Source organism: Colletotrichum tamarilloi (genome assembly GCF_030869305.1).
Source record: "Colletotrichum tamarilloi strain Tom-12 chromosome Unknown Scaffold_132.1, whole genome shotgun sequence".
NCBI lineage: Eukaryota > Fungi > Ascomycota > Sordariomycetes > Glomerellales > Glomerellaceae > Colletotrichum > Colletotrichum tamarilloi.
The window spans coordinates 42,660-68,118 of NW_026849515.1; the positions used below are offsets into that span (position 1 = coordinate 42,660).

At 52.7% G+C, this 25,459-nt stretch overlaps 6 protein-coding genes across 6 annotated transcripts; 2 read left to right on the forward strand and 4 right to left on the reverse strand.

Annotated features, from left to right (window-relative positions):
- Window positions 1-546: 546 nt before the first annotated feature.
- CTAM01_14727 (uncharacterized protein) lies at window positions 547-3,833 on the reverse strand (the record flags this gene model as incomplete). The annotated part of the gene is made up of 5 exons (XM_060530726.1): window positions 547-716; window positions 779-3,197; window positions 3,290-3,576; window positions 3,655-3,732; window positions 3,791-3,833. 5 exons carry the CDS (start codon window positions 3,831-3,833, stop codon window positions 547-549), a joined length of 2,997 nt encoding a protein of 998 aa, XP_060374697.1.
- A 1,359-nt stretch (window positions 3,834-5,192) lies between these two features.
- CTAM01_14728 (CCR4-Not complex component) lies at window positions 5,193-12,374 on the forward strand (the record flags this gene model as incomplete). Its single annotated transcript, XM_060530727.1, has 4 exons — window positions 5,193-5,489; window positions 5,955-6,276; window positions 6,336-12,271; window positions 12,336-12,374. Coding segments are annotated over 4 exons (6,594 nt in total), but the record flags the coding sequence as incomplete, so codon positions are not given.
- A 1,118-nt stretch (window positions 12,375-13,492) lies between these two features.
- CTAM01_14729 (uncharacterized protein) lies at window positions 13,493-15,374 on the reverse strand (the record flags this gene model as incomplete). The annotated part of the gene is made up of 3 exons (XM_060530728.1): window positions 13,493-13,840; window positions 13,901-14,262; window positions 14,327-15,374. 3 exons carry the CDS (start codon window positions 15,372-15,374, stop codon window positions 13,493-13,495), a joined length of 1,758 nt encoding a protein of 585 aa, XP_060374699.1.
- A 1,284-nt stretch (window positions 15,375-16,658) lies between these two features.
- On the reverse strand, window positions 16,659-17,931 carry CTAM01_14730 (uncharacterized protein; the record flags this gene model as incomplete). The annotated part of the gene is made up of 3 exons (XM_060530729.1): window positions 16,659-17,613; window positions 17,681-17,865; window positions 17,929-17,931. The coding sequence occupies 3 exons, from the start codon at window positions 17,929-17,931 to the stop codon at window positions 16,659-16,661; spliced, it is 1,143 nt and encodes a 380-aa protein (XP_060374700.1).
- A 1,444-nt stretch (window positions 17,932-19,375) lies between these two features.
- On the forward strand, window positions 19,376-22,987 carry CTAM01_14731 (uncharacterized protein; the record flags this gene model as incomplete). The annotated part of the gene is made up of 4 exons (XM_060530730.1): window positions 19,376-19,491; window positions 19,555-20,967; window positions 21,870-22,768; window positions 22,827-22,987. The coding sequence occupies 4 exons, from the start codon at window positions 19,376-19,378 to the stop codon at window positions 22,985-22,987; spliced, it is 2,589 nt and encodes an 862-aa protein (XP_060374701.1).
- A 498-nt stretch (window positions 22,988-23,485) lies between these two features.
- Window positions 23,486-24,464, reverse strand: CTAM01_14732 (mucin; the record flags this gene model as incomplete). Its single annotated transcript, XM_060530731.1, has 2 exons — window positions 23,486-24,239; window positions 24,295-24,464. 2 exons carry the CDS (start codon window positions 24,462-24,464, stop codon window positions 23,486-23,488), a joined length of 924 nt encoding a protein of 307 aa, XP_060374702.1.
- Between the last annotated feature and the right edge of the window lie 995 nt (window positions 24,465-25,459).

Consider the following 25,459-nt stretch of genomic DNA (forward strand, 5'->3'; position numbering starts at 1 on the left):
ACCGTCCTGATTGTCAGACGTCCAACTCAGTATTGCGCTGTTTCGCGGACGCCACTGTTGTCGGTCAGCACGCGATGGGATCCACTCACTTTCTAAGCAACCGCGCGCGCAGAAAACACTAAGGTGTGGGCAGACTCCATTCGGCATGGTCGCTCTTTGCGTCGACATACGTTCAATCTTTCATTGACGCATGTATCCGTACATGTTGTCCCAACTCCCAAGGACGCCGCACCTCCGCTCCCTCGCGTCAATCTTCACCAAATTCAATCTGCGCGGATCAAGAAAGCCCACTGCCTATAGCGCAAGTACAAATGTAGTGTTCACTCTCATTCATTAAGTGCTCAGTTTGTCTGTGGAGAGGACCAACATTCTCAGCCAAGCGCAAGTATACAGCATCATCGGAAACCGAAACTCCAAACCGCAACAAGACATATCCCAAAACTACGTATCAAAGCTCGAAAACTCCCGAGAATCTCGCTCATGTCATGAATCTTCATCAACTCGGCCATTCGTGTACCACTCTGCTCCCTGAGAACCCCAACTTCTCTAACACGGCTGAAGGTAATTGCTTGGGACCAGCCCCATGCGTCCATTACTCCCGTGAATTTCAGCTTCCCACCACCCGTCGTCTTGGTGACGCAGGACGGCAAGAAGGTCCCCCTTGGAAAATCCTAGTTCTTCTGGGATGGCTGCCTGGTAAACGTACAAAGCCCTTGCTGCAACCTAGTTAGCACCGTCTTCTTCTTCTCCGCCTTCTTGTTATAGGGCTAGCACTTACCAAAATGCAAAATGGGCCGGCCATCTCGAGTATATTGCCGAGATGGGTCTGCCACGCTCTTGCTACGCTGTCTCGACTCGCCTTGTCCCGGTGGTCCGCCGCCTTCGTAGAGTCCCATGGCCCGATTGCTGGAGCTCGTTCCAGGTCGACTCCCACCACGGCCACGGACTGATCCATAGCCCTCATCACCTACAGGCGCGAGTTGGACAGCTAATTCATTGGCGACATGGCTGCTGCCCGGTCTCATCTTCTCCAAGTAAGGAACCGGAGACGCCGCTCTCGACATTGAGTTAGGTGACTTCTGGTAGTAGGGCTGTTCTGACCCCCTTCTGGGTATGTTGCTCATTCGTGATGAGCCTCGCCCCAGAGAACCTTGCGGATTAGGAGACGCTGATCGGTAACCACCTCGAGTATCCTCGGCTGGCCCAGCTCTCGGCGAAGCAGTGCGAGGGGTGCTTCTGTAGCCGCTTCGCATGTCTTCCATTGGTGCAGTTCTCGGGGAAGCGCTTCGAAGGGGGGCAGGTGATGCTGCCCGAGGAACGTCGCTACCTCGTGTCATTGGCCGCGAGCTGGCCGTTCCACCGTAGCTTGACCCAGGGCGGTTGGCCGGGTTGAACATGCTACGGGTCTGGTCGGTAAATTTGGCCGATGTCTCTTTCATGGCCTTTGCTGTCACCGCCTGGGGTGGTACTCCAAGTCTCTGCACGACTTGCTGATCATAGGGTGGCGGCGTGCCTCGAAGTCCTCCGGCCGTTGCATTGCTGCTTCCCACCGCCGGGACCGACCTGGAGAACGGCTGGGAACCGGGCGTCGGAGTAGCAATGCCGTGATAGCGGTCTGCTGAAACGCGCACGCTGGACTGCTTTCCTACGCCAACCCCCTTGAGCTCGGCCAGGGCTAGGGCAATTGGATCCGTCTCAGGCTGAGCGGCCGGAACATTGGATCCCTTTCTCTTCTCCAAGTCTGGAGTTGTGACGGGAAAAACATTCTGCCCAACGTTCAATGCGAGACTAGCATTTGCATCAATTGGCTCTGGGCTCATGGTTGATCTGTCTCCTAGCAGGTTCGATGTCTCCTGAGTCTGCAGTTGGGGCCTTCGAGCCGGACTTCCTTGAGTTGTCACTGGGTGCCAGGTGTTTCTGGTCGCCGGCGAGCCTGGTGATTCCTTTGTGCTCTTGCGACGGAATGGACTATGATTTTGGAAGAAGCCACTCCGTTTCTTGAGAACTTGTTTATCCGAGACAGGAATTCCACTCACTGGTTCCTGCTTAAGAGGCGATACTTTACCGCTTGCTGGCTCTTGGCTTGAAAGCGAGGTTGGGTTCGAGTAATCGCTGAGGGAATCGCGGCTCGAAGGCCTGGCTGAGGGCGGGTGCGAGCTACGCTCCGAGGGTGGGCCGGTACGGCAAAGCATTGTCATGCCGTCGAGAGGGTACGGATCATGAGGGACTGGTGCAAATGATCCACGCTGACTCATATCAAGAGAAGGTCGGCTTGGTTGCTGCTGCTGCTGTTGAGCCGGAGGGTGAGCAGCCGGGGCTGCCTGCCGCGATTTGTCCAAAGGTCTCTGTACAGCAACTGGTGCTTCGCGAGTATGAGGGGGTAAGATTTCTCGCCGACCCGTGTCTTGTAGATAGCTCCTTGCGGTTGGGCTCGCATCCTTGTGGCCCGAATCTAATCCAAACCCTCTGGAAGAGGAGCTGGCATCCTTTGGTGCTGTGTCATGAGCGAGTTGCCTAGTCGTAGAAGGGCTTGCATCTTGACGCCTTGAATCAGGAGCAACAACGGTTCTGGGAGTAGCCGAAGGTGGATCTTTGTGTCCTAGGTCCTGAGCAAGACTTGAATTGGGATCGTGGTGCGATTCGTATGTAGAGGGTTGCGGTGAAGATGATCTGAATGCCGGGTTTATACTCCTTGGAAATTGGGCAACGGAGTAGCTGTCGTCGTCCGACGTTTCCGATTGCGTGTCGTTAACATCTCCTCGACAGAAATTGATGTACTTTGGCGGATCTGGGATCTCTTGGCCCGTTCCTTGTTCTTTGATGAAGCTGATAATGTCCGTTTCAACATCCATGGTCTCCAGTGACAAACGGATCTTCTCGCAAGAAGCATCATCGCTGACGCAGACAGTGGAAGATATGTTGGCGAACGTCCACAAGCTACTTTTTGTGAAGTCGAGACGCTCTTCCTCCAAATCTTGGAACTTGTCCGCAGCTGCCTTCCACTCTCGATTCCACCTCACTGTCGTGTCCTCAAGTGCCTTCACAGCATTCTCGTACTCAGTATTAGACGTCGCAACGCTGATCTGCGTCTTCTCTAGCTTCGCCTTATTCTTCCGCTCCTCTTGGCCCATAACCATGTGACCCTGAGCGAGGTAGCCCTTGATCTTGAGACACTCCTGCTCGAATCGGTCCCGCGTCTATCGTATTCGTCAGTGCGTGACTCGTCTCGAGACCCGACCCCGGAAGACTCATGGGCCAATTCGGATTTGGGGGCATCATCAGAACTGACCTTATTGACGTGCTGTGTTTGTTGTATCTTCGTCTTAAGGATCTTCTCAATGCCGTTTTGCACAATCTTCCTTCTCTCCTTCATACCACCCGCGAAAGCGGCAAGAGGCTCTTCCAATTCTGTCTTCATTTGCGCTGCGATGTTCTGATGTTGCTTCGCCATCGATTCGACCTCGCCTCGAACGGTGTCGAGGGAAACCTTCAGACTTCCTGACTCATGGGATCCTAATGATTTTCGACACAAAGAGAGTAGTTTTCGGGAGTATTCGTCTTCGATAGAGGCACGAGCTGCACTGGACATTAGCTTTCGGCTGTGACAGATCCAGTCGTGTTACTTGCCGCTGTAGAAAGATTTCAATTCATCACATGTTTGCTTCGCAGCGAGCATGCGGTCCAGCAAAGGGCCTACACCAGCATCTTCCTTTCCCCAGAAGTTGTTCGCAACTAAATGTCGGGTCGGTAAGCTCCTGCTTTGCTGCAGACATATAGAACCCCAACATACATGATAGAGCCACACTTGGCCCATCCGCCATCGATGTAGGCATGATGCCTACGAGTGCGTTAACGCCTTTAAATAAGGAACAGACTCAAGAGAGGTATGGCGTTGCATGCGGTCGATCCGGGCTACTAAATAGTAGAAAAATGAATCAAGGTTCATTAACAGCCTTTGGGTATCTTTGCGCACAACCTCAATGTGTCGCTTCTGAATTTTGGTGTTGGAAAGCTGGAGTTGATTGAGAGCCACGTTGGCGTCAATAGCTGTATTCGGGCGACGGGTCGGTCGATTGATGAGCAGACGGCCAAGGTAATATTGTTTGGTTCCGTTGCCGAGTAACCATTTCATTACATAAGGCGACCTACTCAAGTGTCAGTGGATGGCTAGGCTGAGTTTAGCGTGTTCGTACGTCAAGCATGTCTGCCTTAGGGAAATCACCTGTAATAAGGTATCCGTTTCGGTAGCAAAGAAAGTACCTCAGGCGGGCAGGACGAGAGCGGGGGTGGTAGGCACCTTAGGTACCAAGGCAGGCAGGCATACTACGTAAAAGGCCCAAGGGCATTCGGGGTAGTTAGCCCAATACTGAATGCCTACGCAGTAAGTACCTTCCTAGATGCCTCTCCCTGTGAGGTTGCTATTTTAGTTACTTCTCCCCAGGTCGAGACCTCTGGCAGGTCACGTGCAACCATAGGCTCTCCAGCAGTACGGAAATTGGATACCTTACCTACCTATCTACCTTGGTATCTTCGTTGAATCAAGCACTAAAGAGGCCAGCTTACGTCTAGAAGAGCCTCGATATCTTTCTAACCGAGCTACCTTAGGGTCATGCCTACCTGCAGCGCGCCTAGACGTGCCAAGATACCTAAGGTAGGTAAAGCATGTTGTCTGAGGGCCATCTACTTTTTTACAATGCCGGGCCGGCTGTATCTGGGCTGCCCTTGGTGCCTCAAGTATGACCGTCCTAGGCGGTGTAGATGCACACAGACTGTCACCTTGCCTACTGCGTAAGGCACCTTAAGGTACCTTACCTTAGGTACCTGCCTGGCCTGGGTAAGGTAGGTACCACCCGACCTTGCCTGGAGGTAGATTCCTGCCATCAGGTTCCTTACCCTCCCTCCACTGTATGTCTTCGCCCATGAGGTCAGGTACCTTAGGTAAGGCACATTTTCCCTTAGGTGCCGTCCATTCTCCGCCTTGTGCATGTCCAAGCCAATCCCCTACCGGCAACCATAGGTAGCCTCCACGTCCTCACGTACCTTTCAAACCAGCCAGGCTCTAATTTCTTCTCTTTTTGCGAAGCTGTCAAGCACCGTACGACAGACGTTCCCGATCGATCAACGTCGCATATTCTACGAACTCTCCCTCTCTCCATTCCCCTCCCATCCTCCTCCTCAACCTCCGGCAATAGCGAGCTAGTTCCAGAAGCCGTTCATCGATCCCCGCCCGAACATCGGTGGGCATCTTGATTGCGGTCTCGGTCGACCTGGCTCAAGTGCCAGGTCCCCTCCCCTCCTTTGCTCGATACCTCCATCGCATCAGCAACGATTCGGACACGGCCTACGCATCCTCGCCTCCACCCATTCATCTTCCTCGTCGCACTCGCGCATCAGCTGCGGCATTTGTTGCCCGCCTCGTCACGCCGACGGCCACATTCACAGTTCTGGAAGTGCTCGTCGTTGATGTGGGCGTAGTCGATCGCGAGATAGTTAGTTTGGTGGCTCGATAACGGAAGCCTCCAGCGAGGAAGTTGGTCTAGTCTGGTCTTGCTGTAGGACGGACTCCTCCTCCTTCCAAACTTCTTCCGCCCCGATACGCAATACTCTCCCATGGTCCCACAACCAAGGTCGGGATCATTCTCTCCACATCCTTCACAGACACTGCACACTGGAGTTTGGCACTCAACCTATCCATCACAATCCGCTGGGTTGACTGCAGGCGCAAGTCCAAGTACGAGTAGTCCGACAGGGCCAAGTTCCCTGGTCAAAATTGCTGTCGCCCAAGTATATCTCCTCCTCGGTGCTATCAAGGAAGACAAGGACCGCGCCAAGTGGGAGACACAAGCAGAACAACTACAAAAGGTAGCCTTCCCACCCACGTCGAGCTTGCAACCAAATTATCTCAAATTCGGTCTAACGCTAGATCATTGCTGATACGTAAACATCTTCCTTAGCTCATCAATGAACACGGAATGGAGGTCTTTGCGAAGTATTTTACGCGCCTTGTCGCTGCCCATGCTGGCCATATCTTCCACGGACATACACGGCCGGGAACCAATGGCAATTTTCACCTTCTTATGAGCGAGATGAAGAAGATTTCCCACGACGCCAATCAAGCCAACAAGATTGCTGAGTCTATCGAAACCGGCACAGAAGACTTGTTCCGTGACTTTGACATGTCAACTTTCATGGAAGCATTCAAGTTGGATGCTCTCGAAAAGACGATATTGGCGCTAGCCTTCAAGACAGGATCAAGGTCCGACCTCAAGACCAAGGGTTGGTTGTCCTATTGTCGTGGGAAACAAATGTTCCTAATGCTGACTACTCAAATCCAGCCGATGCCATCTTATCCACCAATTTCCCGACCTTCGTGAACATTCTTGCCCGGCGCGAACTAGAAGAGCACGCAGATTTGACCGATTCCTTCATCGCTGTACTCGTCGATCGCTTCATTCAGTATCAGCCACCAAACTTCAACGCCGCGTCCAAGTCCGAACTAGCCTACAAGGTCCAGGCAAGGTGGCACGGGGACCAGGCTCCGCCGCCCTCTGAAGTGCTTGCCGCGCTTGATTTGGTTAGAGTGCTGGCCGACAAACCTCCAAATGCTCTGGCAACATACATCCAAAGAACGGGCGGCGACTTTACTAGAGATGAGGAGAGTTGCGTCTCATACCTGCAAAGTCGGCCTCAGAATGTTCAGCTCAGTGAAGAGCAGGTGTCAATCGCCCTGACTTACAGCACTATCAGCCAGACACCCCGTTATGACCCGTCGATTCTTGCGGCAGCCCTCCGTCGAGTTCTACCTTCGTCATTTAGGTGGCAAGACGTGGTTTCATACTTCGATCAGCGATCCGCTCGAATCTCCTCCCGGCAATTTCTCCGTCTATACAATGCGTTGCTCCCGATCGCTGAAGATGATCAAACATTTGATATCCAGAAGCTATGGGGTGGAAACTGGGAACATCCAGAAACCCAACTGTCTTTCATATGCGCGTTCGCCTCACTTCAGCCGGATCAGCTTGACGCCAGTACAATCCCGGGTTTGATTCCAACGCTGACACTGGAAACCTACGTGCAATCTGCCCCAGAGGTTCAGCAACGCGCGGCGTTCGCGGCCAAGCACGCGTTGGTGTCTGTTGAGGCACTGTCGGCCGTGTTTCATGTTGCCCTTCACTCAGTCCACGCGTCGCAAAGCGTCGAAGCCAAGCGCCTGTTCCAGGAAGTCGTGGTACCTAACCTAGACATCTTCGTCGTTTCCGCATTTGGAGTGCCGAAACCATGGCCAACGATGGCAGTCGATACGCTGAACTCTCTTTTCGAAAGCTTCCTCTACAAACGATCAACGGAATATGATTTTGTTCTCGACAGCCTGTGGAAGAAGGACAAGGAGTGGGTGATTCAGCGGCTGATTGAGGCACATGCCATTAAACCAACCGATCTTCCCTTGATTTTTGAGCATGCCTTGAAACACAAGTGGCTCAATGAGCTTGTATACCTATCAAATGGGTTTGGACTCGATCTTGCAGCGCTTGCTCATGCCGAGGGTTATCTTGACTTGGTTAATTGGGCGCGACTCAACTCCGAGAGAAGCAACGAGATTGCGCGGTCTTTGCTCCAGTTTTTGCTGATCAAGGCAAACTTGGAATTGCAATTCCAGCGCCCCCCTGATGGCCAAGCTGCCGTCAAATCTAGTACCACTCTCCAAGTGAGGACAGTGGCTGCTTTTCTGCAAATTCTGGAGGACTTTCTCCCCAAGACTCCCTTGCAGGATCTCATCATGGTGCAGCGATCTTGCATCACGGTCTACCCTAGATTGATCAACTATGGCGAAGGCTTCGACGATATCATTGACGCCAACGGCAAAGATGGGAACGCCTTGCCTACCGGGGCCAACAGTAAGATGGAAGAACATTACAAGAAGATGTACGGGGACGAAATTCAAGTCCGCAACATCGTCGAGGTCCTGGATCGGTACAAACATTCTCGCGATCCTCTAGATCAAGACGTGTTCGCATGCATGATCCACGGCCTGTTCGATGAATACGCTCATTATGTCGATTATCCCTTAGAGGCACTCGCAACAACCGCAGTGCTTTTCGGTGGCATCATCTCCCACAAGCTTATCTCGGATCTCCCGCTCAAGATTGGTCTTGGCATGATTCTTGAGGCTGTCAGAGACTATTCCCCAGAGGATTCGATGTACAAATTTGGACTGCAGGCCCTGATGCAACTGTTTTCTCGCTTCCGGGAATGGCCCGGCTTCTGTCGACAATTGCTGCAGATACCCGGCCTACAAGGTACCGAGGCCTGGAAGAAGGCTGAAGACGTGGTTCGAGACCACGAGGATGAGCTTGCACGATCGCGCAACGGCGTTATGCCTTCAGCTCATGTCAATAGCGAGTCTCTTTCGAACGGTAACGTACCCGAAGGCAGACCGACGGATCGTCAACCGCAGCCCTTCCAGTCTATCAACGCATCTGACCGTTCGCCTGGAGTCGATTGCGAGGAGCCATCAAGCGATACACAAGGCAAGATTCAGTTCGTACTGAACAATCTTACCGAGACCACCCTTCAAACCATGTGTCAAGAGTTGCGGGAAATTCTGGAACATCGTTATCAGCAATGGTTTGCAAGCCATCTGGTCGAGGAGCGAGCCAAGATGCAGCCTAATTATCACCAAGTCTACCTTGAACTGGTCAAGCTGTTCGAAGACAAAATTCTGTGGGGAGAGGTTTTGAGAGAGACGTACGTGAGCGTGGCTCGTATGCTCAACTCGGAGGCCACCATGCAGAACTCGACCGAACGGTCACACCTCAAGAATCTTGGAGGCTGGCTTGGTCTTCTCACTCTGGCTCGCGATAAGCCGATTAAGCACAAGAACATTGCCTTCAAACAGCTCTTGATCGAGGCTCACGACACGAAAAGGCTCATCGTGGTCATTCCCTTCGTTTGCAAAGTCATTCTCCAGGGAGTCAACTCAACCGTATTTCGGCCACCGAACCCATGGTTGATGGATATCATTCACTTGCTCATCGAGTTATATCACCATGCTGAGCTGAAGCTCAATCTCAAGTTCGAGATTGAAGTGTTGTGCAAGGGTCTTAACCTTGACCACAAAAGTATCGAGCCTTCCGGCGAGATTCTCAACCGTGCCGCTGTCGAAGATGCACAAGAGCTGGTTTCCCAAGACGCTTTGGAGACGTTTGAAAATCTTTCCCTGAACGGGATTTCCACGGGTGTCACAGCTGGCCTCTCTCCTCAGGTCATTGCTGCATCAATCCCAGATCTTGGCCCGCTCATTCACATTCCGCCTACGAACGAAATGGTGGTAACGGCTACCCGACTGCACGAGATTGTTCGGACTGCTCTTACGCAGGCTTTGCAAGACATCATACAGCCTGTGGTAGATCGATCCGTCACGATTGCTGCCATTTCCACCCAGCAAATGATTCACAAAGATTTTGCGACTGAGCCTGATGAGAACAGGGTCAGGACATCAGCCATCAGCATGGTGAAGGCGACTGCCGGAAGTTTGGCGCTGGTGACCTCTAAGGAGCCGTTGAGAGCCAACTTCACAAATTATATGAGGAACTCATCTAATGATTTACCGCAAGGGTTACCGGAAGGCACTATCATCATGTGTGTGAACTCAAATCTTGATCTGGCATGCAACATCATCGAGAAGCAAGCTGAGGAGAGAGCTGTGCCGGAGATTGAGGAGATGATTGAGCCTGAACTGGAAGCACGCCGTCGTCATCGCCTTCAGCGCCCTAATGAGCCATATGTGGATGCCTCTCTCAGTCGGTGGGCGTGGACGATTCCCAACCCGTTCAAGTTGTCGCCAAGCATGGGCGGCCTCAACCCTGAACAGATGGCCATATACGAGGACTTCGCCCGCCAGCCTCGGACCACCACTTCTAATGCTCCATCTCACGTACCCTCCGCTTCTGATGCGACTAGATCGCTTGCCAACGAAGTTCTCCAAGATCAGTTCTCCACAGTACCCAGCCTGGGAGCTACGGCAGATGCACCAGCCGTTCAACACCTCGGCTCTCAGGTTCAGCAGTACGCCCCCGTTCACAATGGAGCGATGCCTACCGCGAGGCCCCAAGCATTCCAAATGGACGGCCGCGCTTTGATTGAACGCGTCCAGAAGCTTCTCATGGAACTGCAGCGCGTGGCGACCGAAGCGCGCGAGGAACACTTCGCCGACCTCCCGAGGCCACATCCCGTCCTAGATGTGGTTGACGCATTGGTTCAGTATATGATCAAGGCATCGCAGACTTCAGACGAGTTTGCTGTTTTTGCTGCTGATCAAATTATCCAGCTCATTTTCAGCCCGATGGATGACAACTTAGCCTTGGAAAGCCTGGTCCATGTCCTGGAGACGTTGCGGAAGATTTCTGGCCCAACGCTGAACAACCGCGTCACTGCCCACTTCCGCCAACAGTCTGGAGCCACCTTCCTCCAAATGCCACTTCTCGCTGCACTGCTGCGCACCGACCTCCTCGACTGGAGAAACATTGATTTATCCATGTCCAAAGCGCTGCAGCAAAGGAAAGAAGGCTCGCTAGACTTCTTGGACCAGATGGTTGATCTGACTCTCCTCGGCAGCCGGCCAATGGCGCTTTATGGCGACTTTGTTCGGACACTCGAGGCTGCCTGGTCCTGGATACAGGACGAGCCAGATTCCGCTATCGGACAGCGCTTGAAGGCGAAGCTCTCTGGTCAAACACTGCCTCAAACTGCGCAACAGGAGAGCGAAGGCGCACTTCAGCAGGACCAAATGGAATATGTTTTTGACGAATGGATCCATCTTTGCAACAACCCTGACGGATCGGAGACCTCGTCCATCATGTTCGTGCAGCAGATGCAAATCAGAGGTGTTGTCAAGAGCAAGGACGACCTTTTTGTTTTCCTCAGAATCGCAACAGACATGTCGGTGGACAGGTTTGAGCACTTCGTCCATTCGACGGGAACCCTGACGGATGCATTCCTCGCTGTGGATGCCCTCGCAAAGATGATTAACATTTTTATCAGACTTCACGGTGAAGCACAGCCTACTCCGACGCCAAGCCGAGCGGTCTACTTGGATTCTGTCTTGGCCTTTATCACTCTCGTGCTTAACCATCACCATGTGAAGCGCGCGGATCACTTCAACCAGAGAGTGTTCCATCGTCTGTTGTCGGTTCTCCTTTACGAAATCAGCTCTACTGCAGAGCAGCTCCCCGAGTCAGAGAGATCGGAGCTGTTCCTGAAATTCGCTGCCAGACTCGCAGACCTCGGACCGAAATATCTTCCTGGCTTCGTTTTCGGCTGGCTCTCCCTCCTCCAGCATCGGGCTTTCTTGCCTGCAGTAATGAAGGATCGCTCCGGGTGGGTGGCGTTTACCAGACTCCTGCAATTGCTCCTGGAACATATTGGCGAACAGGTCAAAGCGATCGAGCCCTCCAATGTAGCGCGAGAGATTTATCGAGCCACCCTCAAGCTACTCGTTATTCTACAGCACGACTACTCGGACTACCTCGCGGCACACTCACATCAACTCGTAGCTAGTGTCCCTCCTCACTGCAAGCAGCTTCTCAACGCCATATTGACAGCGAACCCAGCAGCCCATCCTAAGATGCCGGATCCTTCGTTTCCCGGTCTGCAAGCTGATAGAGTAGATGGTGCCAGGGACTCCCCTGAATGTCTAGACAACTCTGCGTCTATTCTGCGCGACTTAGGCTTGCTCGATGTCCTTGACCACGCGCTGCAGAACGGCCCGTCTGAGGATACATTAGCACACATCACGCGAGCCATTGTCGAAAGCCAGCGACCTGATACCGGTTTTGGGCATGTGCCCATCAATGCCAATTTGCGAGTGGTCGAGGCGGTCACTCTTCATGTCGGCAACTATGCTGTCCAGCAGTCAACTCAGAAGGGTACGGATGTCTTCAATCCAGCCTCATCAGATGTGGCCACAATGTCCATCTTGCTTCACGAGCTGCCTCCTGAGGCCCGCTACTACCTCATCACCAGCATTGCAAACCAATTGCGGTTCCCCAATGCCCATACCAACTACTTCAGCCGTATCTTACTGGAGATCTTCGGCCAGGACATGAATGACCCTGAGGAGACGGAGATCAGGCAGCAAATCACTCGCGTGCTTTGGGAACGCCTGATCGGCTACTGGCCCCAACCCTGGGGTCTCATGGTGACAGTTGTTGAGTTGCTCAAGAACGAGAAGTACATGTTTTTTGATCTCCCATTCGTCAAGTCAAACCCAGAGGTAAGCGAAGCAGCTTGAGCCGACTCCGTCGACATTCACCCGTGACTAATGTCGCGCCAAATAGGTCATTGAACGCTTCCATGCCATTTTACAGCGCGCATAAGAATCTGTGGAGAGATTTGGCCCCAATCTGACAATCATGTCTATTCACAAGACAAGGCGATGGCAAGGTGTGTTCCTCGGATCAATCGCGGCACAAGACGGGCGGGAAAACAGGCGGATTGGGGGTTCACAAAAAGGAGATATGGGCGGTGATTCCTTCCACAGGGCGTTCTACATGGAAATCACGGAAAAGAACCTGTAGTATTTATGCTAATGTACGATAATGAGAATTCTGGTGGTATGTTGGACATTCCGACCTAGAAGCGTTTGGCCGTCATTCCCTATTCGTCCAAGCGGCGTCATGGCGACATGAAAGAGATAAACACATTTAGTCCTCTAAGGCAACGGAGGCTTGGGGTCTCGAAACGAATTCAGGTACAGGTAATTGTGTGTGGCAGCCATGGTGTCCAAGGATCGAGTCAAAGTAGACCAAATAGACAATACCTTAGAGAGAGACCTTGACAAATAGTCGTGGTACTCTGTATCCTCAGCCTAGCCTCCGACCCCCACCCCCGGTTGGTCTTCTCGCTCTGCACGACTTCCATTCTCCCACTCAAATAGTCTTGCATACGCGCGAGAGTAGACATCCATTTCCACAGCGACCTACGACCAACAATCAAGGCAGAAAATTCTCTAAGCTACATCCTAATGATGATGTTGCCGGATACAACAGAGGCTGACCACAGGAAGACACAATCATGCTTGTCTTCGAGCGAACAAGACGGTACCGATTCGTTCCCCTCCAAAGGTCTTTTTCTCAATACTTCGCACGGTTACTAATTCGAGATGCCTGTTTGATATGTATTCCTGGAAGTTGTGGCACAGAGTGCTACACAAAGATGTCCACCCAGCAAGTAGTACACACACAAGAATACACGTTTCTATTGAAAGCAGGCTGGGCCTCGCGACTTCCTGTGCGGTCATGACCTAGCTGAGTCGCCGCTGATTTGCCAGAACGGCATACAAAATCACCGAACAGGCCTTCTTCAGGACCTCTGACGCTTTTCTTATTCATCGCACTCAGCTGGCGTGGATATCGTCATGGACCCTCTCTACCATGTGACCCAGACTCCCGCAGCCCCTTTCATCCCTGATTGAACCAGTATAAGCGATTGAGTATCACAGCTCTTCCTCGTCGACATTGGTACCCGAGGTGGCCGGCGCATTTGTCTGTGTAGGGACCCCACGGTTCATGACATCGCTCAAACCTGAGTTATTTGACTGGGCTCGGATTTGATCATCGCCGCCAGAAATACTCGGCCGATGTTTCTTCAAGGGGCTCCCAATTGTTCCCTCTATCGTAGCGTCGTTGCTAGGGTCCTGGTTCACGCCCTCGGAAACATGGCCATTGCCTGCAGCGCTTGCAGCGCCAATCAACGGATTACCGAACGCGCCCGAGTTTACAGAGTTATTGGTGGCACCTGCGTTCTCGGAGCGGTCGGGCTCGGCTGAATGTGCTCTCTTAAGCTGTTTTATGAGGAGTCAGGTGCCAAGCTTACACAAGAGGATGTGGGGAGTAAAACATACTCGAATACGGTTCACACCATCAGCAAGCTCCCCTTGAGATCTAACGTCCTCGGGGGCGAGCTTGTTATTGATGTCCTTTTCATCAATATCCTGCATCTTTCCAAGAAGTTCACTCTCGTCGTCATCGTCGTCACTGTCGTCATTGAGAGCTCCCCCAATATTGCCATTGCTCTTCTTGCGGGCTTTCCGTCGTCTGGTGGCCTCTGTATCCTGGTCTCTGAAGGCAGAAAATCCAACGGTGCCAGAGGTCTTCAAGGGGCCGAGGCTTGAAAAGTCTAGCTGCCCAGACCGGCGTTTGGCAGATCCCGGCGTTGCCTGGGCTGCCTTTGAAGAAGCAATGATGCCAATCTTTTGGAGTTGCCCTACGCATTGTTAGCCGCTTAGAACGCAACATTATTACATTTCTTGAGAAACTGGCCGACTTACTCTCCCCGCGGTAGAAGAATGTGAAAGAAGCATATGGCTTGTCGGGGCCATCGATACCCGTCACGGTCTGAGTACTAATAGTCTTCGGATCCAACGTCTTGGGCTTGGCAAAGCTTGTAGTGTGCTCCACGTCAGCATCGACGCCGCTCTTCCCATTGCCTTGCTTTCCGGACTCCGCGTCATCGTCGTCGTCATGAGCATCGAACTGTGGTGAGTATTCTCCTTTTTTTATTTCGCCAGAAGCAAGCACACGGAACATCAGCACCTTGATCTGTCCAGTTGCCTCGGGGATCTCGTCATCGTCGGATAAGGAGTCAGAGTCGTCTTCGCCAAAGACAGCCTCAACAGGAGATCCGTCCTCGGCACCGTAGCGCAGAGTGTCTCTGGGGCCGTTGGGGCCTTCCTCAACTTGCATGCTTGTCGCTCCAGTCGTAGCCTTTTGTCTCCTGCGTCGCTTCTCGAACTTTTGACGGCGACGTTCCAGCTTCTCTGCCGCATCGTGACCTTGAAGGTCCAAGCCGTTAAGCCAACGCTCCAAGCCGACTTCGCGGAATAAAAATTCGCGCTCAGCAAGACCTCCGCCTTCAGAATCGGGTACCTGAACCCAACGACTGTTGACCCAGGTCTCCTCACCCGGTCGCAGAAGCGTGGCGACTTCCTCCTTGGATCTTCCGTCAAAGTATATGTAGGCGGCTATCGTCTCATTCTCAGAATTGGTCATGGGAATATAGGGGTTGACGACTCCGGAGAACTTCGAAGGACCTTGAGCGGCGGTGGGCAGGCCTCCGACGAACTGGGGCTTGGGATAAGGGTTCGTCTCGGTGGACTTCGGAGTCGAGTACGGGATCGGCAAGCCGGGTGTCAAGAGGGTAATTGAAATGGCGAACTTGGCAGGCTCGGGCTTGTTCGAATCGGGGTTGATGCTTGGCTGAGGCACGGGTATATAGGTGCTGATGCGTGACAGTCGTGACTGCTTTTGCATACCATGCTCGGGAAGAGGAGCACCGTTGGCATGTATGCTAACGGCAATCCCTTTAAAGCAGGGCATGGCTGCGAAGCGGACTAGAGCGCGTAGAAGCGCCGCAGTCCGAGCAAGGAAGGAGAATGGGCGAAGGGCACCGCGGTCGCCAGTGACAATGCGGCGGTCTGAAGGTTTTCCTTGCGAACGCGGCAGTCAGGCAGCTTGGTAAAGCTGCGTAATGTTAGCTGAAGGCCGTGGTTTGGGTGAGTCGTTGGGTCGATAGTTCCGTGGGTGGTTTGCGGGATTCGGTGCGGCACACGGCGGACGAGGTGGGAATAGTGGGGGGTTGCTTCTTGCCTTGGTGGTTGTCGAGAGGGACGCAAGCAACGGTGTTTTGCAAGAGCGACTCAGTGGCTCAACGATGTCAAAAACCGCAGTGGCGGGTAGCGAGTAGACTGCAGCGTAACAAGGTGGCAGTTGATGCGACTATGGGGTCGAAGCTGAAGTAGAAATTGCTCTTCTTCACCGTCTCCGAATGGACCTGGTTGTGGTGGATCTGACGACCGGGGGCAATGAGACCTTGGGCGAGGAGGCCTAGGTACAAATGGTGCGCATATTGTCCCAACGACAGTGGAGAGACAGAGGTGCGGGATCTGGGAGAGAAAATTGTTGAAAAGTAGAAGATGATGCGGCTGAAAAATACCAGAGTATTGTTGGCTACAGCGTGATGTGGTCGAAGTTGGGACAAGGCTCAAGACAATGGCGGCGGCAGCTGGCGGTGTGGGAGGGCAAGGAAGCGACAAGATAGTGCCCTGGAGGGGAAATGTTGCTTGGCTGTCCCGTGTCCGTGCTTGGATGTTCCCGCAAGTGCAGCTTCCTACATCCGCTGGGATCAAGTGCACTGGTGCACTGTGGGGGGGCTGGCACTTCCGTCCACGAGGTAACACCATGGCAGTGGCAGGTTTTGGTATTCTAGGCCGCGACTTATTGCCTCGACTTACCTTAGCTCCGTACCAGCGCTCAGGTGCCTCCCCGTCTCCTGTTAGGTAAGCAAATGCACAGCCATCGCCCTCTGCTGATACGGTGATACCTAAGATACCTCACCTGGACCTTGTTAGATGGCGACTTGGGTGCTCGTGATGCCTAACGAACCCTCACGGTCAAGATTAGTATCTTCGTTTCGCTGCACTCCGAAGAAGTCGACGCAGGCAACTTTGTTGAAATTAATTAAATGAGTGGGTGCCGAATCCTCGGCGGGGTCTCTCAATAGTCTCTTGCTTTCTTCCATATCTCGACGTATTAACGTTACCCCGCCAGATCTCAGCAAAAGGTCAGCAACAATACCACCATAAGATAGCAAGCACCCCCTCATCAACTTCGATGCGATGACCTCCGCCGTACACTACTGGAACCTCCCTCACTATAACTCGTTCCAATGCCCGAGTCCCCCCTGAAGCCCCTTCCGTCATCTTCTTCCTCGTCGTCGGCCTCACCACCGAGCGGGAGCAGGTCCTCCACACGAGGCCCCGCATGCTGCTCGTCCTTGACTTCAGGCTCATACCGTAACGGAGCCTGGTTCCCATAGGTCGGGAACGTCCTCGGGGCATCCGACAGCTCATCGATGCCACTTCCTTCCTCTCGCTTGGCTTGCCCCATCGACTTATTGTACGACTTTTCCACGATTCCTCCATTGCCGATGCCAGAGCCCTGTGACGATCCTGAAAGCCCAGACCATGCCAGCCATGCCACCGCCATGAATATGATCTCGGATGCCCAGAATACCAGGACGGCAGCGGTCAGAGTCATCACGCGGTAGTTGTACATCAGCCAACGCAATCCCCGCAGTTGAGCAGTCAGCGTAATCGAGGCAGAGTATGTCTCGATATCCTGGCCGCCCTGAAGTTCAAGGTACGCTGAAGCGGGTAAGGAGGAGCCTCTGGCCAACTCCACGCGCTCGGCCATCGGTACGGTCAGTACGCAAGTTTCCGAATCGGAGAACAAAACGTGGTAGGCTAGGAAGAGGATTCGCGACGCTGTCGATACCATTGGATCTTGATATGGCACCAAAGCGGGCCGCCTTGAAGACAAAAGGACTGTCTTTCCGTCGAAATGAGCATAGGGTTCAGGAGCGATATGAGGCTGTATTTTGTTGCTTCCCGTCGACAAGGCTCCAACATCCAGCAGGTGGATAGCAATCATGAAGTTGCCTCGTTGTGTGTTGGCAGGCGAACGGGGCATAGACAACGTGACGGACACATCATACTCCTGCTGCGATCTCAGAGCAGACGTCGGGATGGTTGCTGTTCCAAAGGGATTTGCACCTGATCTAGAGGTGAGGTTACTTTTTGGTTGAATCAAACGGAAAGCAGGCGGGAAGCGTGAGGAGGACTCACCCGTACTGGAGGTGGACTGGGGTCGTCACTACTTGCTCAGGTAGGTAGTCGCGGAAAAAAAGGATAGAGGCGATAGCAGCAAAGGGCAGCAGAAATAACGACGTGCCGACGAGGAGGCTCGCGTTCACAATTGTCCTCTGTGCAGTTTTGGACGTGGCCACTCGAGACGCCTTGCTCAACACCTCCTACCAGCGCCAGACTTAGAATCTCAAGGACCAGCGAATCGTTATACTGGACAGAGAGCGTACCATTATATCCGAGAACAGATGTGATTGTATGCTCTTGGAGCTCAAGGGAGTAGTCTCAGTAAACAAGGTAGGCGAGGGGGGTGCTCCAGCTGGAGGTTCGGGAGCAAGTTGTGGTAAAATGATGTCGTCCGATTTACAAGCGATGTCGTCCGAAGCATACGACTAGTTGCTTCACCAAGCTATGCGTGTATTGTGTCGTCGTTGTGCAGGGGGTGAGCGGTTAGCTGTAAGGTGCTCCGTCCTTGCCGTGAGGTAAGACTAACGTAGTCAAGTGGGCCGTTGAAGGCAGCACCCTGCGCTTCTAGAAAGAAGCGACGCAATTTGGGCTCTGACTTTGAACGGGCCAGAGCTCCTGGTCACGCTTGATGTTGATGTTGAGATGTGAAAGTGACGCGCAGTGGATTTGAAGCTCAAGGCTTGAGCTACTCTGAGCCAAGGGATGACGGTGGGCAAGGTGGCTGGCTCAAGCCCCGGGCGTTTAAGGTACCTTGTCCATACCAGTTGAGAAAGCTGTGGTGCTGGGCTGACACGCCGCCATTTCCATACCTAAGTATCCTTCGCCCGCGCCAGCTGGAATTTGCTAATCTTCCCGATGGCTTGAGCTATTGCCTCGACGGGAAGGAGTAGCTTGGCAAAGTGCAGGATTGTTGCCCATTCATACATATTGGAGGCTATCTACCTTCCTCAACACGACAGCTGCTTCAACCGACATGTGACATTCCGTGGGCAGCAGTTACTCATACCTAACACATACCGTAAGGTATCATCTTATCATCAGTACCTTCTCACAAACCCACTGCGAAACCAGGCGATAGTAAAACCCCCTGTTAAGTATTTGTGGCGCACGTAGTCAATCTACACAGTAAGCAGAGATACTTCGACTTCAACACGGTGTGCTTCAGCCAGTCAAATTACCCAAACCCTTAGGCAGGTGGACCGCTGCCCGCAAATACACGGCCAGGGATTAAACTTACCCACCATACCGTAGTACGTACCGATGGGTACATCGACGTGGGGAGACCCCGAGGTCGATGTACCTGACCATACCCGTACAGTGTTTCATACGTAGGTAGCCACATATTACTGCGTACGTGGATCAGGGATGGCACTGTACTCTTGGCGGAAATATCCGTGCGTACGTTAAGAGGAAAGTATGGATAAGAACACCCCAATTCCCAACGGTCAAGCAATGCGATGTACAGATGAGATAGGTAGTGAGGTATAACAGAGGCACAAAGGTGAATGCAGTCAAGAGTGTCACAGTGAGTACCGAAGAATCTGTGCTTCCAGGTGGAGCTATTTTCCATTTGTTCACTTATTTTGACGCGGCGTAGCCAATTGCAGTAATCCATCCACACTGCGTGAACTCTTTTTTCCTCAACGCTGCCGATACAAATAAACGCCCGAGTAAGCGACTCATGAAACAATAGTCCTGGCCGGCTCAGAAATGGCTTCACAACATGATCTTCAAGAACTGCTGAGGGTCATCACCTCTCGGAAGGGAGTGACGATGATGGCTGCAATGGGCCAGGTCAAAGCACTGCAAACAGTGGAGCTTCGAAGGTATGTTGATCGAGTGCGTGGTTCTGCTTTTATATCCCACCAATCTCACGTGTATGTGAGTAGCATCCAGCAGATTAGTGACGCTCCGCTCGACCTGGTAGAGCGTGGTCTAGGTGACTCAAAGTCGGCCAAGGCTTTACAGACCGCATGCAAGACCCACCTGAAGAGGGCAAATACCAAGAGATCCGGGGATCATCTTAGCTCTCCAAGTGGGAAGCGTCCCAAAAGTTATCACCCCAGCGACAACTCCGAAGGTCCTGCCCAAAGTGTAGAGGAAATGGAGGCTGCCCTGAGTCTTTCCGTGGTTACGGACGAGAAGGAGATCGCCGAGGCGTCCATATACACCAATCGGGCGCCACTGATGTTGGCCTTTGTGTTGGAACTTCTCAGGCACACAATGCCAATGCAGCCCATGTCGAGTCGTCTAAGCTTGGCCCAGGCTGTTGTAAGCGCCAACTCAAAGTCAAAGGCCATCAGCATTGGACTGACCAAGGCCGCCAACGAAGACAGCTCGTGGGGCGAAGGACAGCCAAAGGTCAACATCATGGGCAGAGCTATAGCTGTTCTCAAGAGAGGCGACTTCGATTTGCAAGGCAGCGGTTTGGTAGCCCCGGAATCTCCAGGAAGGGCTTCAGGTGATGGTCTACAGGACAGGAAGCCGTTAGACTCCTCGAAGCAAGACCTCGGCAGCATTGCGTTCACGGAAAATCAGTGGTCTGCCAGCCGTCAGGTCACTTTCAAATCATCGACCTTTGTTGCAAGGGTGGCAAACGTCGAGGACGGCACTCAGGCATCAGGTCTCCTTAGGTCCCTCCTACTTTCCGAGCCACAACTACAAACGGCCACGCATAACGCCTGGGCCTATCGAGTGAAGAGGAGAGGGCAAGGCGACAAGCAAGACAAGGGGCTGGGGGAGGTACGCGAGGCATGTGAGGACGACGGCGAAACTGGCTGCGGCGAATTCATACAACGACTGATTAGGGAGGCCGGCATTGTTGACGTGATCGTAGTGCTGACTAGGTGGTTCGGAGGGGAGATGCTAGGCACAGATCGCTGGAGACTGATGCGGAACGTCGTCACAGAGGCACTCTCCCAGAGGCTACGATTCACACAGACCCAGGGGGCCTGTGATGATGTGGCCTTATGGGCCCTGGATCTTCAGAACATGGACAATGGACTTGGCAGCCGCAGTGCCAGCGGAACAAGTAGTAACGTCGTCGGAATTCCTACCTATCGCCCGGAATCGGCTCGGGCGTACCTACTTAAAAGTTTTGCTTCCGGCCAATCTGAAGGTGTTCCCACTGGCGACAATCCCGGCGGGAGTGCTTCTAAAGCCAAGCAAAAGAGGGTCAGCAAATCGGAGGTCGATAGCGAGAGAATGCGCAACCTTGGCCGTCTCCTCGGAGCTCTCAGGCTGCTGTTCGATAGCTGGAGCAGCCTTGGACCTCGTGAGATGGACCGCAAGGCATACTCATGGTATGCGTCTATCAGACCAGATGTACAGCCAGGGGTGGCAGGATGGGGCGCCAAAGGTTGGCTGAAGCTAGATTCGATACTTCGACTACGTCGAGATGACCCATAGTACGGGGAAATAGATTATCAACGTGGCAGTATGCCCAAGCCTTTGGCAAACCAAAGCGCTCACGTTCGCTTTCAATATCTGCAGGCCGAGATTGGGTAGAACACAAACCCGTTGTCCAGGACATAACAATGCCATATATTATCTACACGTAATACGGAAACCGATATCTGAACCGCATCCGCGTCTCCGCCGAAACTCCGTTGGTAAGGCACTCACTGCTTGGCGGAAGTGCCGTGGTCCCAGGGAATTAAAATTGAAGACATGGTGGGACCGGGGCGGGATGCTCCCTGTTCTAGCCTGGTCCCACATAATGACCGTAAGCCAGGTACCTTGATTTGTGCACCTACCTTAGCTTCCTTAGATAAGGTGATTCACCTCTGATAAGGATATCTTATCAAGAATACTGGACCTGATGCTTTACTCACGGGTCATTAAACACCATGGCTGTGCGCACACACACATCACACCTCGCTAGGCAAGGTCAGTATTCTTGCATACCACTTCTGTAAAGACGCAGACGTGGCAAGGTGATACCATGGGTAGCTGCGCCATCATCCAATCCCCCCGCAACTACTTCTAAAAACACCAAAATATACTTTGTGTCGGCTCTGGTAGCGGTTGCGAACCATGCTACACTTTGCAACCGGCACGAGCGCCCCTCGCCGGGCTGCCTGTAGCTTTCTAACAATATCTCGACGGCTGGCCTCAACTCGATCCGCGGGCCAAGGTGCAAGAGCTCCACGGCCGTTAGTCCAACCAATCCTCTTCTCAACATAAAGTGCTAACCATACTGCAGCTACGCTACTCGTCGTGCTAACCAACTTAAACCCACTCCCACCACTTCGAATACTCTCGAAACAGCCGATGCCATCTTCAAGGCCAGAAAGATACCTTTGCTTGCCTCCGGGGTAGTAGCTTTGGGTCTAGGAATCTATATCAGCCTTTTGGCATCCTCGTTCTATTCCTCGACCTGCCACGAGAGCCCAGAACCAGCGCCAGATGCAGTTCCGACAGGGCGACCCCACGCCTTCACCAAGGATTCTGCTAAAAGATTTGACCAAAGTCTCGAGGGCTCGGAATGGCTAATGGGTATCACTTCTCTGCGGAAAAGGCTTGCTGCAGAGGCTTCTGGACATGTGCTCGAAGTCGCCATGGGCACCGGCCGTAACCTTCCCTTCTACGACTGGAGTCAAATTATCAGCTCTCGGAACTCAGCAACTCAGGCACTTGCAGCACCAAAAGCCAATGCACGACCATCCAAGTTCGAAGCATCACCGATGATCTCCTATACGGGAATCGACATTTCTGATGAAATGCTCGGCGTTGCTGTCGAAAAGCTAGCAGAAACTGTGCCAGAGCTGGCTGATGTCGACCCAATAATTGAGAAGGAAACTGTGCCGTCTCCGGCCCAGTGGAATGACATTTCCTACCTTGCAGGAAGACTACGAATACTCCGATCAGACATTCACGAACATATTCCCTCGCCCCCACAGCAGCCTTGTCCGCAAGCTAAATACGACTTCATCTGTTCAACATTTTCCCTCTGCAGTGTCCGCGACCCGGAACAAATGGTTCGGGATTTGGCCAGCAAAGTAAAGCCGAACACAGGCAAGATTGTCCTAGTCGAGCATGGTAGAGGATGGTGGGGATTTGTTAATGGGCTACTTGATAAGTCTGCAGCTTCTCATTTCCAGAGTAAGATTGGTTCTTCCACGATAATCATCAGCACGAACTAACTCGCCTGCTCTTTCAGAATACGGATGCTGGTGGAATCGAGACATTGCTGAGATTGTCGAGAACGCCGCACAGTGTACACCAGGACTTCAAGTCACAAGGGTAGATCGCCCGTACTTCACGCAGCTTGGGACGACCTTGTGGATTGAGTTGAAAGTATCGGATTCGGGCGTGTCTTAGGCAACCCCTGGTCTCCATACTCGCAGGCGAAGAGTCATGGTGCATTTATTGCAGTCTGGTGATCAACGGGAAGTCGGCGTCAACAGCTGAATTCAAGACTTGTAGAGAAATGGGAGGTTTGTTTATTTCATTTCAATCATACCCGGTCGAGTCTAATCCCCCCGGCTTGAATTCCAATATCAAGCCGGCACAAACTTCCTCGGAACCAGCTGCTCTTACAACTACTAGTACAAGAAAGACATCCGCCCATTCCCTAATTGTACTTCCAAACGAAATCAACTTCACGCTATCGTATGCCCTGGTTCCACAATTGTTTTCGCCGTCATCCAGCAACGCCAGCTAAGTATCAAATCTCCAAAAAGAGAGCCCAGTTGATTCCAGAGTCGACAGAACAAGCCGCACCTGGCATTGGTTTGCCCATAACATAATCAGTCGACACTCCGTACGCTGATACGGGACGTGGGCCATGCCTTCGCTACACGCAACATTTCACGGCCGTTAACAAGAGTCCAGCAAACAATCGAGCTCATCAAGTTCAATGCTTTCAGGGCTATGATCCCATTCTAGGAGGCCCCCTAGCTTGAACCAGCTGTCGCCGTCACTTTCCTTTCTGACGCTCGCCGGGACGGTTGCCTTGAAGGCTGGGCTTGTCATGAACTGATGCATATTTGCCAACCCGCTGTTAACGGCCACGCCGGTTTTCTCGTCGAACATGCCATAATCCCGAGCCGGTTCAAAGGCGTTGGCAGATTGCTCGCCATTGCCCGTCGAAGACAGTTCTCGGGCGAGCTTGCGTTTCTGCAGACCGTCTGCCGTCTGCGTAAACTCTCGTTCATCCTTTTCCAGCGGAGGAGAGGCACTGCGTTGACTTCTTGAGTACCGGAAGCTGCTTGGTAGGGACCCGACGGGAGTAGTAGGCATGGCAAAGTCGTCGTCACCATCATCAAATTCAGGAGAGGAAAGATCAACCTCGGGGGAGGGGCTTAAATCCCGCCGGCGAAGGTCGATGTCGTCACCATCTTCGGATCCAGATGCGATGCTGGAGAGAGATGGAGAGATGACTACACGCTGAGCGAAGGCCGGAGAGTCTGGGAAAGGCAGTCTTGGCCGCGTTGTGAGATAAAAATATGTCCGGCGTGGGTGTATCTTTTCGAGTTCCTTAGCCATTGGGCAAGGTACCCGACCACTCCAACAGGAACGCTTCAGGTAGGCGGAGAGGCGGGAAGAAACAATGGCGCATGGGTTTGCAGAGCTACGAACTTGTTAGTAAGTCTGTGACGACTTGAGAACGGAGCTGAGTGGCTTACTTCTTGACAATTGGAATCTGCTGCGAAAGCACAGTTGCCAGCTCTCGCACCAGATGAGGTCGGTTACAGGTGGCCTGTAATTGGGCAATAGTAGCTTCTACAATCTCGTCGTTGATTCCCTCGATCTTCATGTGAGTGGCAGATTCGGAGTCGCTGTGGGATTCCTGCATCTCGACGTTACTTTTTGTCGGAGACGGCGGTGGCGTATGATCAAAAACTACAGCGTCTCCGGTATGTTTTTGTGACGTCGGCCCCTGCACTATCCCATCTCCATGCGAGCGTTTCTGTCTCTTATTCGGCCGCGTTATTGTTGTCGATGTAATTGTTACGCGGTTTCCTCCATTTTCGGAATTGCTTCGACTTGGGGCGGCGGTGGCCGGATTGCGACTTGGATGGCTCCCTGGAACATGAATGCCCAGCGATGGGAGAGACAAAGATTTGCGGCGAGTGTTGTACGGCATTTTAACGAGGCTTGTCCAGAGATGGAATGTACGGATGGATATGAATGGTGATAAGAATTTCAGACGAGTGCATCCAGGAGACAGAGACGAGGTCACTATGGGCGATGGGAAAGAAGGTGCAGTGATAACATGCGTCCTCGTTTGTTATGGGGGATGGTGGATGGGATTTGCGTGCTGGGCAACGACATAGTACTAAGAATCTGGGACGAGGCAAAGGCGAGCTAGCACCCTTTTTTTTTTTCTTACTTTTTTTTTTTTTCCTTAGCATAGTCTCCACTTTCCCGCAAGCCCCTTGACCACATACGCAAGGGGTCCAGTCCGATGAGGTGTGGAACAGGAGAGTGCTCCACCCTGGCGTGCCGAGACTAGGGAACCTAACCACGCGTACGTCTTACAGAGCGCGAATGGGTACCGTTCCTATAGGCTATACGTCAGAAGTACCTCGTCGTATCACCCGGTCGAAAAGATTTTAAATTGGGGACACGTCGGGATGAAGCTACACTAGTAGACATACCTTAATGGAGGATGTCCTGCCCTGCGTCAGATACCTCCGGATGGAATAATGGAAATGCTGATTGGTTGCTAGACATAGCACTGACCTACACGTGAGGCGAGACATACATAGCTTCTTAGAGACGATGTTAACACATGCTATGAAGAGCATGTTTCTATAAGGAAGCACGGGAGGTAGGAAGTGGTGTGCA